The following is an 18855-nucleotide window of genomic DNA, read 5'->3' as shown; positions in this document are numbered from 1 at the left end:
AAGGGATTTAAAGGAGGATGTCAAGAAAGGCTAGGATGAGGCGTTGACCTCGACTTCGGGAGAGGAATGAAGAGCAGGGAGAGACAAGACTTTGCCTTCCATCACAGTGAGGATGAGACTCACTGTGATGGATGTTTGTGTAAATTGTGTTGGTGTGTGTCTTGGTTCTTTTCTTGTGTGGCTGCAGAAATCAAATTTCGTTTGAACCTCATGTGAAGTTCGAATCATGAATAAAAGGTATTGTATTGTATTGTATTGTAGGGTTTGGAAGGTAAACCCTTAGACAGTATTTGATGATGTGGACAATTTGTTGGTTTGTTCCACAAGTGAAGAGAGAGAGAGAGAGAATTACTTCAGAATATCAGACAGCGGACGATGACCTTGGGAAAGGCATGATATAGTTCAGACTAGATTGAAATATGTTGAGATTGTATGGTGAAACGGAAAAAGTACATGTTAAAGAAGTTAAATTAAAATGCAGACAAAGCAGCCGGAACAGCATCTGGAAGATATGCCTAGGGTAAGTCTGAATCGATTTAGGTATGAGCACTGTAGTGTCATTTATGATGAAAAGGTAATTAGAGGTTTGGTAGACCTACATAAATCAGCTTTGACAACGGATTGTTTTCCATTTGATGAAAGAATAAATGTAACATTGAAGGTTAAAATAAATAAGATTTGTGTAATGCTCTGCCATTGGCACTGAAGAAATGTTTCATGCAAACTAACCAGCAGGTGGCACAATGGAGCAGTCCCTACAAGGGACCGAGTTTGGAACAGTTAAAGATAGAATTAAAAAAGTATATGAAACAGTTAATTATGATATACAAGTCTATTTATGAAGAGGTAAAGTAAAGCTGTCGGAGATGGACCAGAGGAAGGACCCTTTAAGCCTGAGACAAGGTGTATGTAGGAGTTTTCTAAATCACCGACCGATGTTCGTTTAGAAAGTTGAGATACCTAGTAAAATTTCAATAATTACATGAGGGCTGTCCCGCAGGTACGAATAGATAATAGCCCTGAGGTAAGTGAACAGGAGGACAAAGAAGACTAGAGTTTTAACAAGACGTTGTTTGACATCAGAAATAATGGAAAGGATACTAAAGACAATATTATAGGAATTTGGATAAATAAGGTAGGATTAGGAAGAATTAGCATGGATTTGTGATTGTGATATTTGACTAATCTTGATTTTTTCCCTTACAAAAAGAGTTTATTAGGGAAATTGATGGGTGAAAGTGGTGAACAGTAAGTCCTTTGACAAGGTTCAAAAAGAAAATAAGGTTGGTTAAGAAGAGGTTAGTAAGGAATAGCAAGATGGATTAAAAAGTGGCTGTATGGAAATGTCAGAGAGTAAGGGTGCATGGATGTTTGTCAGGTTGGAGGTTAGTGACTAGAGGGGTACCTCGGGGATGTGTGTTGGGTCCACTGTTGTTTGTCATGTGAATCAATAATATGGATGTTGGTGTGGTAAAATAGATTAAGAAATATGTAGATTATACTAAGATAGGTGGTGTTGTGAATATGAAGTAATTTAAAAATGTACAGAGAGATTTAGGTCATTTGGAAGAGTGGGTTGAAACATGACAGATGGGTTTAATGTTGATAGTGTGAGGTGATACATCTTGGCAGGACAAATTCAATTAGACTTACATGGTAAATGATTGTGAATTGAGGAATGAAGTTGAAAAGAGGGATCTAGGAATAACTGTGCATAGTTACCTGAAGGTGGAATCTCATATAGATAGATGGTAAAGAAAGATTTTGGTGTGTTGGCCTTTATAAATCAGAGCATTGTGTATAGAAGTTGGGTTCTCGACTTTCCAATCCATTCTGTGAAAGCAGGGAACTGGGATCTTGTAAAATCACGGAAAGAAGAAAAGCTGCAACCTAAGTGGACTGGACCCTACCTGGTGTTACTATCACCGAGACAGCAGTACGAACAAAAGAAAAAGGGTGGACACACGCAAGCCGATTTAAGGATCCTGTGGAGGCCCCACCAGACAATATCAGCCCGTGGACTGTGCGTGAAGGGAAGGAACCATTGACTTTGTGGCTATTCGGATGTTGTATCATTGCCCTGCGCTGGCCTTCAGAATACAGTAATGAACGGCGAGAGGAGGATAGTGAGGCGAAGAATCTGCTAGCACTAGAAAAGGAGGATATAGTATAAATCAAAAGTTGCGTAGCAAAAAGAGAAATGGTGGATTGTGAGAAAAGGGTTAATTGAGATGGTTGATTTATACTAGAACTCTGAATATAATTTTGAAAAGAAATAAGGTGTCAGCAGAAGCCAGACTGCTAGTAGAATAGAAAGTAACGATATAAAGAACAGAGAGAAATTCTAAATAAAAAGTAGCAAGAGAAATACTTCAGTATGAGTTTTAAGGGAAGTAAGGCAGAGTTGAAAAGGGCGAGGGGTTAAAAACAACTACCGCATGCCTAATGAACTTACATGAATATGTACACACACCTACTATGACAGATGCCTAATTTAAATGCACATGCGATGCATGTAATAGGAGGTAACCTTGACGTCAGGGGAGGTGTCTTTGACGTTCTCGTGGAATCTGTGCTTTATGTTATGAATGGAAGAAGCTCAATGAGGAGGGATGAGGGTGTTTACAAAAGTGAAATGAAAATGTATAAGATAGAAAGCATCTCCATCTTCGGTGTGTCTCCTAGAGGGCGACAGAGGGGCACCCGTTTTCTGCGCAGAAATGTAATAAATAAGATACACTTGTTTCCCTGAATTTGTCTCAAGAGCATTTGTGATTTTGAATCTCACAGTGAGGGAAGTCTGGGACAGAAAGTTGCGGGATCTAGGAACGAAAGAAAGATGGAGTCGTTGTGTAAAGGACTGAAGGAACGGAGGGAATTAACCAGGTTTACGAGAGAGGAAATATATCTGGTGAAATCATGTCGTCATACAGAAGTGCAGTCCAGAAACAGGCCCAGAAACAGACTTTGTCCTTTATGCCGTAATTTCATTCGCCCGCATTAGAACCGTATCTTCTTAGGACTTGTTTACTCCACAAAGGAGAATAAAAATAAATAGTTTACACCGGCGGAAGTGTACAATTAGAACATTATGTAAATGACGAGAGATTATAGATATCTGATTACTTCAGCAAATGGCGTGGAGATATGCCATTCAGCCGACTCCAGGTATGAAGCACAAGTTGTTTGGGTCGACGAAAATTACAAGGGATGAAAAGTAAAATGCGTGTAATTACGCTAGGGGAAGACCGTTCATTTAACTAGGAATCTCGCATCCGTGCCTGCAAATGAAGGAGTCCATTAAGACACACGAGGCAGAGTGATGTCAGAGAACGGAGGGTGAAAACAGAAAGTTAGGGGGAGATGTGTGGCTGCGTATTTGGTGAAGGGGGCAGGAGTTCAGATTTCTGGTCGATTGGATCTCTTCTGGGGCAGGGGTTAGCTATACAAAAGGGACGGGGTTTCCCTTAACTGAAAGCGTACCAATATTTTTTTGCTGGCAGGTTCGCTAATGCTTCACGGGCGGATTTAAAATATATTGGTATTGGGATGGGATCTCATATCGGACACAGGGAGGTGAGAGGTTACAAGTTCAAATGCAGCGTAGTGAGAGAACATTTAGAGGAAATAATAGGCAGCAGGAAGAAGGATAGAGGGGAATTAAGGTTGTTTTAAACTGCACGTAATTTATTTCTAATCGAACAGCGGCCTGCGGGTAAATCAGACGAGATTAGCGCACGGCACGTGCAACTGGGTCGTTGTAGCCATTATTTAAACCTGGTTACGAGAAGGGCAGGACTGGCAGCTAAATGTTCCTGGGGTACAGGAGATTCAAGATAGACAGTGGTGAGGATAAAAGGGGAGCGGGGGGAGGGGTTATTATTGGTTAAGAAGGATGCCATTGCAGTGGTCAGATGTGACCTTACAGACGGGCATTGGTGAGGCTATATGGGTGGAGCTGAAGAACAAGAAAGGGATGATCAACTTGTTGGGGTGTACTGCAGAACTCTACACCAGTCAACGTGAATTAGAAGAACAAATGTGCCAGGAGATTGCAGACTGCTGCAGGTCACATAAGGTTGTATTAATTGGGCCTGTACTCCAACGAGTACAGGCCCAATGCCTTCAACCGCTTATCATGTGTAGTCCCACAATTCTTTCGATCATTTTTGTAAACCTCTCCAGAGTCAGTACATACACCATCAGATATGGTGCACAAAATTGCTCACAATACTCTAAAAGTCTCACATGAGGAGGACCAACACAGTGAATGGTAGGGCGCTGGGGAATGTTGTAGAGCAGAGGTACGTAGGAATGCGGTGCTTGGTTCCTTAAAGGTGGAGTCGCAGGTAGATAAGGTGGTCAAAAGGCATTTGGCACTTTGGCCTTCATCGAATTGAGTATTGCAAATGGTAGGTCATGTTACATAGATACATAGATACATAGAAAATAGGTGCAGGAGTAGGCCATTCGGCCCTTCGAGCCTGCACCGCCATTCAATATGATCATGGCTGATCATCCAACTCAGTAACCCGTACCTGCCTTCTCTCCATACCCCCGGATCCCTTTAGCCACAAGGGCTTTCTTCACTGCCTGCTGCACCTGCATGCCTACTTTCAATGACTGGTGTTCCATGACACCCAGGTCTCGCTGCATCTTCCTTTTCCTAATCGGCCACCATTTAGATAATAGTCTGCTTTCCTGTTTTTGCCACCAAAGTGGATAACCTCACATTTATCCACATTATACTGCATCTGCCAAACATTTGCCCACTCACCCAACCTATCCAAGTCACCTTGCACTCCTAGCATCCTCCTCACAGCTAACACTGCCCCCCAGCTTAGTGTCATCCGCAAACTTGGAGATGTTGCCTTCAATTCCCTCATCCAGATCATTAATATAAATTGTAAATAGCTGGGGTCCCAGCACTGAGCCTTGCGGTACCCCACTAGTCACTGCCTGCCATTGTGAAAGGACCCGTTTACTCCTACTCTTTGCTTCCTGTTTGCCAGTCAGTTCTCTATCCACATCAATACTGAACCCCCAATACCGTGTGCTTTAAGTTTGTATACTAATCTCTTATGTGGGACCTTGTCGAAAGCCTTCTGAAAGTCCAGATACAACACATCCACTGGTTCTCCCCTATCCACTCTACTAGTTACATCCTCGAAAAATTCTATAAGATTCGTCAGACATGATTTACCTTCTCCGTTGTTGCAATTGTTTGAGCCACATTCCTGTATTGTGTTCTGTTCTGGCACCGTGTTATAAGAAATATGTTGTCAAGCTGGAAAGGGTGCAGAGAAGATATACGAGGGTGTTGCCAGGACATGGGGTCCGAGCTACAGCGAGAGTTTGTTTTGGCTGTGACTCTATTCCTTGGAGAGCAGGGGAATGAGGGATGATCTTATGGATGTATATACAATCATGAGAGGAATAGATCGGATAGATGCACAGGATTATCTTGGCTAAAGTAGGTAAATCAAGAACAAGAGGGCATAAGTTTGAGGGTGAAGGATCAATGATGTTATAATAAATCCGAGGGGAACTTTTTCCACATAAAGGGTAGTGTGGGGATAGAACAAGCTGCTAAAGGAGGTAGTTGAGGCAGGGACATACCAACCTTTAACAAATAGTTAGACAGGTACATGGATATGAGGTTTTGGATGGAGATGAGCAAATCGCCGGGGGGTGGGGCTACTATACCTGGGATATGTTGGCCGGTGTGGGCAAGTTGGGCCAAAGGGTATGTTTCCACGCTGTATCACTCTACTAATAACTCGACTATGACTAAAACAGATGTGTTTGAGGGGTAGCATCCACAACTCAACATCGGTCACATTCTCGTTGTCACGGGGAAATGACATCGTGGAGGGAAATCTATGTTCCTGCCTTCTCCCGATGCCATCCTTATTAATGAAAAAGCGGTTAATCTCCCTAAAAAGATACCCAATGACTTAGCCTCCGCCACCGTCTGCGGCAACGAGTTCCACATCTTCACAAAACTCTGGGTTCTACTATTTCCAATCTGAAGTTGTCATTTTATTCTAAGGCTGTGCCCACTTGATTTAGAATTTCCCTGTATTGAATACGCTCTCATAATCCACTATATCTAGCCCTTTCATTATTCGGGAGGTTTCTGTAATGTCCCATCCTCGGCCTTCTAAACGTCAGCCAGCAAAAGCCGAGATCCATGAAACGCTTCTCATAAATGAAACCAATTATCCAGGTCATTCAGATACGGCGCACAAGACTGCTCACAATATTCCAAACGTGTTCGGACCAGCGCCTTTTAAAGCTTCAGCATTGTATCCTTTTACTTTCATTTTGTAATCTTCTGGAAATGAATGATAACATTGCATTTGCCTTCCTTACGATCGACTCAACCTGTACATTAACTTTTTGGGAACCCTGCATCAGCACACCTAAGTCATTTTGCACTTTCGATCGAATGGACTTAATATGCACCATCACCACTCTCTCGGAGTACTAAATGCTTATGGATGCCAGGGACACTGGACTCTACTTATTAAGGCTCACTGCGCTCAGTCGTTTTAGCACCGGGATGATAGTCGTCTTCTTGAATCAGGTGGTCCGGGAGGGGTGGGGTTCGTGTTCTGGGGGGGGGGGGGGTTCTGGGTGCCGGTGCAGCGCGGTCAGTGACTATGGGTGGGCGGAGGGACCAGACTGTCCCCTAACTCTGCTGCAGCTGACGGAGACATCGCCGTGTTTTCGTCCCCGTGTCTCCGCTGCCCAGAGTCGCGGCCCATATCCACCCGGCCCCGTGTGTGGGGGCGCTGCCGACCCACAGCCCGTGACATTGCGGCTGGACAGGGGGAGACGGGGCGGAGGGCGGCCGTTGCCGGACAGCGCTGACCCCGGGGGGAGAGTTGGGGGCTGTCCTGAGGGATGCGCTCCTCCGGCCGCTTACATTGGTGCTCGGGTTCAGAGCAAAGATACTACAGTATTTGGTTCATAGCGCTCAGTCACCCTCCACAATTATGTACAGCGCAAAAAAATGACCATGTCGGCGGTTTTTAACAGGTAAGAAAGTTAAAAGTGTATGCCATGTCCTCCAGAATGACTGAGCTGCTCCGCTCTATGACCCGATGACCTTACGTGCAACCCCCTATACTCAAACACATAGTATAATTGCTTCCCAGATATATAGTCAAAACATCAGTCAGTACCGTACACTAATCAGATTTTTAATCTAAATAACTATATATCACTCCGCATTATTTTCAGTTACATCACGATTACCGCGCCCGTTGCTCATGCAGGCACACTTCGGATGCTCCCCATGACTTTGCCTGGGATCCCAACGCACTCTCAATTCGCTATCCCAGCGCTCAATCAGACCTGTCTCCGAATTCATGAATAAACATTGAACCACCTATCATAATCAACATTATCTCAATTAGAGTGTTCCAGTCATTGAGTTACACAGCGCGGAAACAGGCCCTTCAGCCCAACTTTACCACACCGTCCACCATGTCCCATCTACCCGAGTCCAACCTGTTTGCGTTGGGTCGATAACCTACCTGTCGAATTGCTTCTTAAAACGTTGCAATAGTCCCTGCCTCAACTACCAAATCTTGCAGCTGTTTACATACACCTATCACCTTTGTACGAAAAGGTTACCCATCAGATTCACGTTAAACCTTTCCGCCTTCATCATAAACCTATGGTATCTGGCTCTCGATTCCCCTACTTTGCGTCTACACGATATATTCATCTCACATGTCTATACACCTATGCATGATCACCTCTCATTCTCCTGCGCTTCCAAGAAATTAAGATCCAGCCTGCTCGACCTATACATGTAGCTCTGACACTTGAGTCCTACGAAATCCTCGTATACCTTCTCTGTACCCTTTCCAACTTAACAACATATTGCCTATAACATGGTGGCCAGAACTGAACACAATACTCGGCCGCACATTTCGCTACAAGTTTGTATTTTTATCTGTGTCGGTTATTTTCTTTCCTTAAATGGCTGTTGGATGCGCCTTCGTTGCCCCGCTGACGCTCTCACTGTCCCTCCTTCACGTGACAATCTCCCCCCCCCCTCTCCCCCCCATTCTTGGCAACCCACACATTGCGATTTCTACCTCTGTTTTTTATTATACAGTCAGCAAGTTTACAAACGTCCTTGGTATTATCCAATTATGCGGCATCTTGTGCGCGCCATGGAATGGGTTGATCTTCGACCGACACAAACGGAGAAACAAGCGGTTGGACACATCAGGTAACCCGGGAGTTCTGAGTCGCTTCTACTCAATTGCAGATATTTCAGTCGCAGACACAAGACAGACGAGGGCTAATTATGGAACTTCAACATGTATGTGGGACGTCGTGTCTCACGAATCTGTTATTTGAGCATTTGATCAAAAACCTCGATGCAGACAGAGTTGTGCACATTGTATACATTGATTTCAATAAGGCATTCGACAAGATTCCGCATGGTCGGCTGCTCTGAAGGTTAGATCCCTTGGGACGCAAGCAGAGATACCCGAATGGACATAATAATAATAAATTTTATATTTAATGGGCGCCTTTCATACAAAATCTCAAGGACACCTTACATTTAAAACATATAATCAGAATAAAATAAGAATAAAGACATCACAGAGACACAAATTAAAAACAGAATTCAATCCAAAAACAGAAAATCAAAAACACAGTGTGAAGAGGGAGCAGCGGCAACCAAATCGCGCCAGCGTCCACTCTCTCTTCACGGCAGCCATCTTGGACACAGACTTACAGGATTACATTAGACTAAAAAATCATCCCCCCACAGTGGATACCACTGTGGGGGAAGGCACAATGTCCAGTCCCCATCCCCAGTTCACCCCAAAGTCAGGCCTATTGAGGCCACCGCAGTTGCCTCTACGGAGGCCCGAAGTTCCTGGCCGTTCTCACCGGGTGGTCTTGCCCCGGCGTCGGGAGAGTCCTCTCGGCGGCTGGGCTACCTGGAACGGCCGCTTCCTAGCTTGAGACCGCGGCTTCCGGAGCCGACAAGGCCGCGCCGGTTTGGAGCTCCTAGGCTCCCGATGTTAAAGCCGGCGCCGCCCGCTCCGCTCCGCAGACCCGCAGCCCGGGGATGTTGCTCTCAGCCGCCGGTCCAGCTCACCAGAGCTCCAGCGCGTCGCTCCAGCGCGGCGACCCAGGCAAGGCATCGCCCGCTCCACTCCGCTCCGCTGTGCAGCCACCGAGGCCAAGCTGCTGGGCGGTGCCCGCCAGGAAACGGCGCTCCAAGCCCGCTGGTAGGCCACGAGGACGGGTCAGCGGGCAGCCCGGAGAAAAAGCTGCCTCACCGACCAGGTAGGGACCTAGAAATAAAGTTGAGACCTACCCCCCACATTAAAAGGTCCATATCCCCTACAAACGAAAAACAGGACTCACTAAAAACTATAAAAAAAACGAATTAAAAGGGACGGCTGCTGGCTAGCAGCCGTTCACCAAGATGGCTCCTCCTCCTCCGGTCATAACATTGGCTTCAGGCAACGAAGCAGAGGGTGTTTGTGGAAGGTTGCTCTTGTCACTGGAGGGCTGTATTTAGTAGTCCAAACATCTGAGGAATGCAGTGAAATGTGAGGTGTTGCATTTTAGGAGCGCTAACATGGGTAGGACCAAAGATTATAGAGGAGGACCGACACAGTGAATTGGCCTTTATCAGTCATAGTACGTTGGGAGGTCGTGTAGCAGTTGGATAAGACGTATTGGCAACATTGTGTTCAGTTTTGGGCACCATGTAATAGGAAAGATGTCAAAGCGGAAATGGTGCAAATAGGTTTTGCGATGTTCACAGGACTCGAACGTCTGGTGTCTAGGGAGATTTTGAATAGGCTAGGACTCTGTTCCTTGGTGCGCCTGATGACCAGGGGTGATCTTATAGAGGTGTACAAAATCATGAGAGGAATAGATTCGATAGACACAAGATTTCTTGCCCAAAGGAGGGGAATCGGGGACTAGAGGCACAGATTTAAATTGAGGAATGACAGATTTAATAGGTACCTGAGTGTTAACTTTTTCACACAAAACCTGGTGGGCGTATGGTACGAGGTAGTTGCAGGCACATGCTTTGCAAGTTGGTCAGCGCCTTCGGTGGGTGCTATTTGTATACAATGTATAAAATACAAATGTATACAATACAAGCAAATAATCGCACTCTGCTTCGTCACATATGACAATAAAGTATTCCTTCCTATCGCATCGTTTAATTAATATTTAGACAGGTGCATATATAGGACAGGTTTATAGAGATATGGGCCAAGCGCAGACTGGTGGAACGAGTGTAGAATGGACATGTTAGTCGATCTGGGCAAGTTGGGCCGAAGGGCCTGTTACGACGCAGTAAGACAATGACTCTTTGACTGTGAGTGCTGAATCTGATACTTGGCATTCTGATGAGAAGTGGCGCTCTGTGCCGCCATATCCCCGCTTCCCCCTCACTACGGTGCCTGCACTGTTACAACAGTATTTTATCTCGCACCCTCACTCAGCGCATGACTCACTCTTACATTTCCTCTCGCGGACTCTCAGGCCAAACGGCGCATTGTCTTGCAGCTCATTATTAAACGGACTCTGTCACTTCGGGCATTTGTGAGCCTGTCATTTTACAACAATATTTTCTCTCCAACCCTCATTTACGCACAGTCTCCCCCTCTCTGTCCATTTTGTTCCAAGCCCTTCGTTCTCCAGCGGGGAAGTCAACCCTTCCCACCCTCAGGGATAAACTCTCTGGATCGGGCAGGATATAGTGATACTGATGGGGAACGCGGATCGTTAACGATGTTTCTCTTTTCCCCAGGCTCGGCTGTCTCTGAGAGAATGGCGGACATGCAATCGGCGGTGCTGTCTCTCGCCATTACCGTCACGTTCTCTGTCGCCTTCACGGTGTGCGCCGCCATCCCCGTGTTGGAGGTTCAGTACCTGACCTTCATCCTGCTAACGGTCAGCCGCGCCTTCCTGTACGGCGGACTCAGCACGTTCATCGTCATTACGTAAGTGAACTCGTCACATGGGGGATGGACCAGGGTTTACTTGCCAAAGTCCGAAGCATTAGATCTGGATTTTGGGGACTTTTAAGATGCTGAATCCACCTTGAGTAGACGGTGAAATGAAACCGGCTGTGGGCTGGGCGGGGAATGGGCAATCCAGGTGGGGGAGAGAGTGTTCCCTGGGCTTGGTGAAATAGACCAATAATGGAGGTGATACTCGGAAGCAATCAATATGTGAGATTGGGACTAAGCTCCTCTGGATCATAAAGACCAGCCTGTATCAGTTACCTCCATTGGTCGGATGATGCATTCGTGGGCACGATACAATACTTTGCATTAAACTTCTACTCTTGCAGGTTCCCTCTGTGTCACTTTGGGAAAACCTTGGGGATGACGCTGGCTCTGGCAGCCGTGGTGTCTCTGCTCCAGTATCCCTGCTTTATCCTCGTCAATGGACCCTTGCTGGGGAACCCTTTATACGTAAGTATCAGATTGCGGAGGTTTCAGTGAAACCTGCGGAGACACCGGCGAAGTCTTCTACAAACAACAGACACACCAGCAACAGTGATTGCTCGGTACTTTTAGGGTGGATGATAATGCTTGGAGTGTAGAGGAAATAACTGGGCGGGGTGCAGCAGGGCTACTGGAGGAGCGGTGCTTGCCCTTAAATACAGACGCTTCCGGGGAGATGAGGCAGAGGTGACGAACAGAGTGAAAGATCAAAAGAAAATAGGGAGCAAATGAGGTGAAACGAGATGAGGATCGGTGGCCTAAACGCCACTGGCTCATGGCGGTTGGATGTAGAAACAGCGTTAGGCCGGGAAACGTTTGCCCAGAGACTGTGTGGCCCTGATTGATGGAGACGGAGTCTTTGTAGGAAAATAATTGAAATAGCCAGTCGTGTGCTGACGTGGGAACGGGACGGGGAATGGGGTGGGTAGGGAGTTATTCTAATTGTCTGCACGGAGCAGATGGTCCCACTGACTATCTTTCTGATCCCACGAATTGTTTGTTGTTGCATCGGGGCAGTCGCTTCGCAAAAACTAATCTCTCTCCACGTCTTCATTTCCATTACAAACACAGTTAAACATCGCACTCATCGCACCGGTAACATTGAGTTATGTCCATCCAATCAATGTGTATTTCTACTGCCGACGGGAAACCCGCAGACGGATACTCGAAGCTACACCAGTTCCTGCCCAACAATGATGGATATCTGATCCGGACAGGGCGGTGCAGGGCGTTTGTTGTTGTTTACTTTGTGAGATCGTCTGCAGTCGGTACTTGATACTTCCATAGATCTTCATTCCTAACAATAATTAATCACTGTACACATAAGGCCGCTTTCTCGGTTTGTTCCGTGGACAATCGCTTTCATTTTATATTATTTAAATCTTGATCCATTGGACAATGGCTGCACGATATCTCGTCTATCATTCCCATACATATCATGATTTTGCAAAGCTGTATCTGATCAAGCAACCATCGAAAACGAAAAACTGAACCCGCTTTTTAAATTCAATGCAGATAATATATGCCCTTCCTCCTTTGAATAATTTAGGTAAAATCCTTTTTTAGCATCATCAATCCATTCCATCTTATCTGAGATCTCATGCCCAAAATGAACTCGATGCTATTAACTATGATTGAAAGATGTATTTAGGGACAGGGTACCTTCCTAGTTCTTTTAGGCTATATCTCTTTTCAGAAATTCCGAGTCCCCTAACTGCTCCATCATTTCAATCAATTATCCACCTGTATTCCCAAATCTCTCTATAGGTGTGGCCTATTTAGAAATGTGACTTCGTTTATATCGCATCATCACTGTCCAAATACTTACTCTGAGTATGAAACGTGATATGTCAAAGTTTCGCCCATTCAAATATCTGTTAGTGCATCTCAAAATAATGTGCCACCTACACGAATACTGCCACATCATTATTGAATTAAATATTACTGGTACCGCTTCCTGAGAAACTCTGTGGGATATTTTTCTTCATGCTAAAATAATTCAACTTTTCAAGACTGCATTATTCCACTAAATTCCATTTCTTCTAATCCTGATGCAAGCAATTGCTATCTTCCGTCACAAAAAAAATAATCAATCACGTTAGTTAGAAAGGATAGGTCTTCTATAATTAACCAAAGTGGTTGAGTAATCAGTCAGTCAAGCACGTTTCTGAAAAGCATGGATTAGTGACGTTTCAGGTCGTGACACTTCTTCAGACTGTTTATAATGGATGGGATCAAGAGTAAAGGGAGGTGGTGGCAAGAAAAAGCCTGACAAGTGATGAGTTGATGCGGGTGAAGGGTGGGGTGTTTGATTGGCAGAAAGTTGGAAAAGGACCAAGAGAAAAAAAGGTGTGAGATCAGAATAGAAGACGTATGACATTTGAAATTAGAAGATGTCATATAGGTGGCAGAGGCCAGGGAGACTGGTGAAGAGCAAAATAGATGCCCATCCTGGTGGGATAGAGCATGGTTAAAGGAGGTGAGGGGGTGTTTGTAGGTTAGTTATCAAATTTGGATAGTTGTGAGCTACCCAAGCAGAACATAATTGCAATTGTAATTCATTGTAATTCATTTATTTATTAGCCACATATGTAAACATACAAGGCACTTGATTTGCCAAGAGCCAAAAAAAAAGCAACATAGAAACATAGAAACATAGAAAATAGGTGCAGGAGTAGGCCATTCGGCCCTTCGAGCCTGCACCGCCATTCAATATGATCATAGCTGATCATCCAACTCAGTATCCTGTACCTGCCTTCTCTCCATACCCCCTGATCCCTTTAGCCACCAGGGCCACATCCAACTCCCTCTTAAATATAGCAGCAAAATATAGCAAAAATATAGCAAATATATATAAAATATAGCAAAAACATAGCAACAAAATACATAACCACATAAAAATTAAACATAGACCTAAACAGCCACCACAACGGCATAAGCAGAGACCCACAGCCATTAGTTCAATGTCTGCGCTATCGGCACACCTTCAGAGTTGTACCAACCGCTATCACTCTCTCTGCAGTCCCTGTCCACCCGAACAGACAGAAAGCTGTACACCCTCGCACTAAACTCCGGCATGTCTTCATGGAGCAATGTCCCGCAAAACACCGAGATTACTGCACTCACGGCACTCTCTACGAGTCCTCACCAGAGCAGGCAGCATGGCCATCTTGTTTTTCAACGACCTCACATCCCCCACTGTAATGGAAGGCAAATAACTTGTACCTTCCCCACTGTGATGGAAGGCACACAACTCAGCCACCAATCACGACATCCGGAGGCTGCAGTGAATCGGCCGATCAGCTGAGAAGGTTATTGGCTGCAACCTCCCCTCCATTGATGAACTGTACACTTCAAGGGCCAGGAAGCGAGCGGGTAAGATCATCTCTGACCCGTCTCACCCTGGCCACAAACTCTTTAAATCACTTCCGTCTGGAAGGCGACTTCGGATTGTCAAAACTGTCACAGCCAGACCTAAAAACAGTTTTTCCCCACGGATAGTAGCTCTACTCAACAACCAAATATCTGTAGCCTGCTTTTGCTGTGGTATTTTATTGAATACGCATGTTTAATCGATAATGTTTGATTATTAATGTTTAATGTTTTATGTGTCATTCCTAACAGTCACTGTATGTCATGTTGTCGCTTTCGAGCAGAGCACCAAGGCAAATTCCTTGTATGTGAATACTTGGCCAATAAACCTATTCATTCATTCATTCATCATTCATTCAATCATTCATTCATTCATTCATTCATTCATTCATTCATTCATTCATTCATTCATTCATTCATTCATTCATTCATTCATTCAGTCATTTATTCATTATTTCCTCCTTTTATTTCCCGCCGTTGGGGCGATCGAAACTTCCGCAGTCGGGACAAACAAAGGGACCGCCAGCTCCACGATGTCAAAACCGCAGTGCAGACGGAGATACGATGGAAAAAGTCGCATCTCCGTCGCGGAAAGAGATTAAAAAAAAGGTTTCCCCCACCCCCACCTCCACACAATACAAACAATAAAAGTACACTAAAAACATACAAGTAAACACAGACCAAAACAGCAAAAGAAGAACAAGATGAGCTCAGGATATGTACGTCCCTGTTGGAGTGAAGCGCAAGTTAAGCAAATGTTGAACTGTGGATCGCCGCTTATGCTGTGTGCCCTGGGGGTTCTCACACGCCGGGGGAATGTGAGGTAGCCTAAAAAATAATATGGACGTGCTGCCTGCACTGGTGAGGACTCGGAGGGTTTGCCGTGTGCGCAGTGATCTCGGTGTTTTGCGGGGACATTGCTCCATGAAGACATCCCGCAGTCCAGTGCGAGGGTGTACAGCTTTCTGACTGTTCGGGTGGACAGGGACTGCAGAGAGAGTAATAGCGGTGGGTGCAACTCTGGTCTCATCACGATGAAGGAGCGTGTGTGTGACTCGGACATTAAGAGCTAAATCTAACTTTAACTTGAAAACAACAACTGTAAATAAGCAATCTACACAATCTGAAGTTCAAGATCATCTTTGATCAGTACCCATATATAACGAAATGCAGAAATGAAGATGGCCGACTGTTGATCACGGTCACGTTCTCGCGGCTGGCGGCAAATTCAAACTTGCGTCCTTAGTGCCCTAAGAAAAAAAAACTTACATATCCCTGCGAGGAGCGGGCGAATGTCACCTCGAAGTTGCTGCAGGAAGAAAACCCTGGTCCTTAACGGCAGCGCAGTGCCGGGAGAGAGTCGCAGTCCAGGCTCGGTGGAAGGGGCACCAAGTTCAGCGGGCGGCGAGCAGCCGGAGCCGGGGTACGAGACGGGCCCGACCTGGGCCGGGGGGCAGTGGTGCTTGGAGTCGGGCAGCGGAGCCCGGAGCTGGGAACAGCGGAGACCCGGAGCGTGGAGCAGTGGAGACCCGGAGCTTGGAGCCGGGCAGCAGGCAACGGGGGAGCCGGTGCATCGGCCACGGGCAACCGGCAGGTGAAGATGGCGGGCATTGCACCTCGTCTTGGCAGGTCTAGAGTGAAGCCTGATATCTACAAGACTGTTGACGGTAAGGTTATTGTTGAGGACGAGTTACTTAATTTTCTTGCTGTAAAGATTAAGACATTAGGCCAGGATGAGATCGTCCTTCTGGCTGCAAACACCTTTGATTCTGAGTGGATAGAGTCCTCGAAGAAAGTTCTGTTTGAACTCTGCCCCACTACACAGCGGAATGTTTCCCATAAAGGGGCACAGAAAGACGTTAACAACATAAATAGTTGCCTTAAAGTAATGAATGAGTGTGGGGAGAATATCCTAGATTTGTCTCTCACTACTTGGATGAACTGCTGCCGGTGACATTTTTTAACATGGATGTCTCGAGCCTACTTGGGAGAATGAAGCAGCTGTACGCTGAGATCTGTTCAATGAAGCACGCCATACAGCTACAGGCTGATGTAAGCGAAGATTTTCGTGCCATCACAGGGGACATTGATCGCCAAGTGTGTACATTGGAGCGCACCTTGATCACTACTCCAGTGTGTGCATTGGAGCGCACCACTGACCTGACTCGGGGCGGTGGTCCGGATGCATTGGCGGCGTTGGATGGAGCCATTGGCATGGCAGATACAGCACTGGGAGCTGCACCGGCAGGAGCCTCTGGCTTAGTTGTCGGAGTGAGGGCTGCGGCGGAGGGCCTTGCATTAAACGTGGAGAATAGTCTCAGTGGTCTAACGTTACAAGACTCTCCAAAGTGGAGTCATGTTGTGAAAAAGGGTCGACGTCATGCTCCAGACAACACTGTTGGTAAGCCAAAATTGTCCACCGGGCAGAGGAAGAAATCCAGTAACACTATGCCTATTATTGGTACCGGAGCTATGGGCAACATCAAAATGATTAAGACTAAGCTGGTGAGTGTTTTTGCCTCCAAGTTTTCACCGGATCTAGATGTCAGAACTTTATCTGTCTATCTTAATGAAAAACTTGGCCGTGAGGTTACCTGTCAAAAGATTGACACTGTACACAGTAGATACAGTTCATTTAAAGTATCTGCGGAATGCAATGAGGTTGGCGAAATGTACAATCCGGAGCTCTGGCCAGAAGGGGCATTTGTCCGGCGCTATTACGAGCCGCGCAGGGTTGGAATCATCGGATCAAGCACCGCGCCTGCCGCGGGGGGAATGAGTATACCTGCTGGTGCTAGGGGCACTCACTAGTCTCGCTAAATGAACATTCGGGTACTATCGTACAATTGTCGTGGTCTGCGTATGCGCAGGGCATAAAGCTCGCCGCTCAGTTGTTGACAACCTCCTGGAGAACTGTGAAATACTATGTATGCAAGAGACATTCTTAGCGAAGCAACACTTGGAGAAACTCAATTCTCTCAATGACAACTTTCATGGGGCTGGGGAGTCTACAACTGACCTTGGCATGGGAATAGTCAGAGGTAGGATACCAGGTGGTGTGGCTATTCTATGGAACAAGAAGCTTGACTCATCAGTAAGTGTGATTCGGCTTGATGTTGACTGTTGCATTGCCATACACTTTACTCACAACGACAAGGAATTTGTTATCTTGAATGTATATACACCCTATGAATGCCATCAGAATGAGGATGAATATTTAGATAGACTTGCTTTCATCTATTCTTTCATTCAAAACAATGATTATTGTAGTGTATATGTCATTGGGGATATGAATGCAGATATCTCAGATAGGAACTCATTATTTACCAATCATATGGCTCAGTTCTGTCAAGATAATAATTTAATATTGTCAAGCAAAGTGCTTTTACCTACAGATAGTTATACTTATATTAGTGAGGCCTGGCACACCACATCATGGCTGGACCACTGTATTAGTACAGCTGATGCACATGCTTCATTGGGGTGTATGAGCAGTCTGTACGGGGCAGCAATGACTGATCATATACCTGTTGCTATGACAATAAATGTTGAACACATACCTGTGGTATCCAGAGATAGAAATAGCTTTAATACAGAAAAACTGGATTGGTCAACCCTTACAAAGGATGACATCCTAGCCTATTATGCCTATACAGATACATCCTTAAGCAATATTCATCTACCTAAAGATGCAATAATATGTAGTAATGTTAATTGTAAAGATATGAAGCATAGGAGAGATATCTGCTCCATGCATAATGATATAGTAAGCGCCTTATATGTAGGCAGTAAGCCCTATTGCAAGCATAAAAATATGACACATAACATCAGACCTGGCTGGAATAAGTATGTAGCTGAGTGTCATACTGAAGCCCGTGAAGCCACCAAATCATGGGCTATGGCAGGTAGACCCAGACAGGGGCCTGTGTTTGAGCACAAGAAGCTCACTAATGCAAGGTATATGTATGCTGTTCGCTTCATCTGTAAAAATGAGCAAGCTATGAGGGCTGATTCCATGGCTAAGAAGCTCCTAAGTAACAATGCTACTGATTTTTGGAAGGAAGTGAGAGCTCTTAGCAGTTGCAAAACATCTCTACCATATACTGTAGGTGGAAACTCCGGAACAGCTAATATCGCGGAATTATGGCGACAACATTATAGCTCTTTATTCAACTGTGTCCAATGTGACTTGTATAGGGTGGACAATATTGAGAGTAATGACTCGATGGTGATTATGTCACATGAGGTGTATCATGCCATGAACAAGCTGTCCAACAACAAAGCAAGTGGCTTGGATCATATCTCTGCTGAACATCTTAAGTATGCGAGTATGAGGATAGCTCCTCTCCTAGCTATTTGTTTTACTGGCTTTATGATTCATGGCTTGTTACCAGACTCAATGTTGTCTGTCCTGTTAGTGCCGGTCATTAAGGACAAAGCTGGTAAAGTAGGCAGCCTAAATAAT

At 45.4% G+C, this 18855-nt stretch overlaps 1 protein-coding gene across 1 annotated transcript in view; it reads left to right on the top strand.

Moving 5' to 3' along the window:
• The window catches only part of LOC116971586 (solute carrier family 43 member 3-like), a 50279-nt gene extending 38039 nt beyond the window's left edge, over positions 1–12240 (top strand). The window contains exons 9-12 of the mRNA XM_033018820.1: positions 8135–8251; positions 10817–11009; positions 11363–11486; positions 12090–12240. Of these exons, the coding sequence (XP_032874711.1) occupies positions 8135–8251; positions 10817–11009; positions 11363–11486; positions 12090–12215 (560 nt within the window). The 3' untranslated portion in view covers positions 12216–12240. The remainder of the gene's footprint in view (positions 1–8134; positions 8252–10816; positions 11010–11362; positions 11487–12089) is intronic.
• Positions 12241–18855: the final 6615 nt, after the last annotated feature.

This window comes from Amblyraja radiata, chromosome 3, assembly GCF_010909765.2.
Source record: "Amblyraja radiata isolate CabotCenter1 chromosome 3, sAmbRad1.1.pri, whole genome shotgun sequence".
Lineage (NCBI taxonomy): Eukaryota > Metazoa > Chordata > Chondrichthyes > Rajiformes > Rajidae > Amblyraja > Amblyraja radiata.
This window is presented reverse-complemented; position numbering and strand designations above follow the sequence as displayed.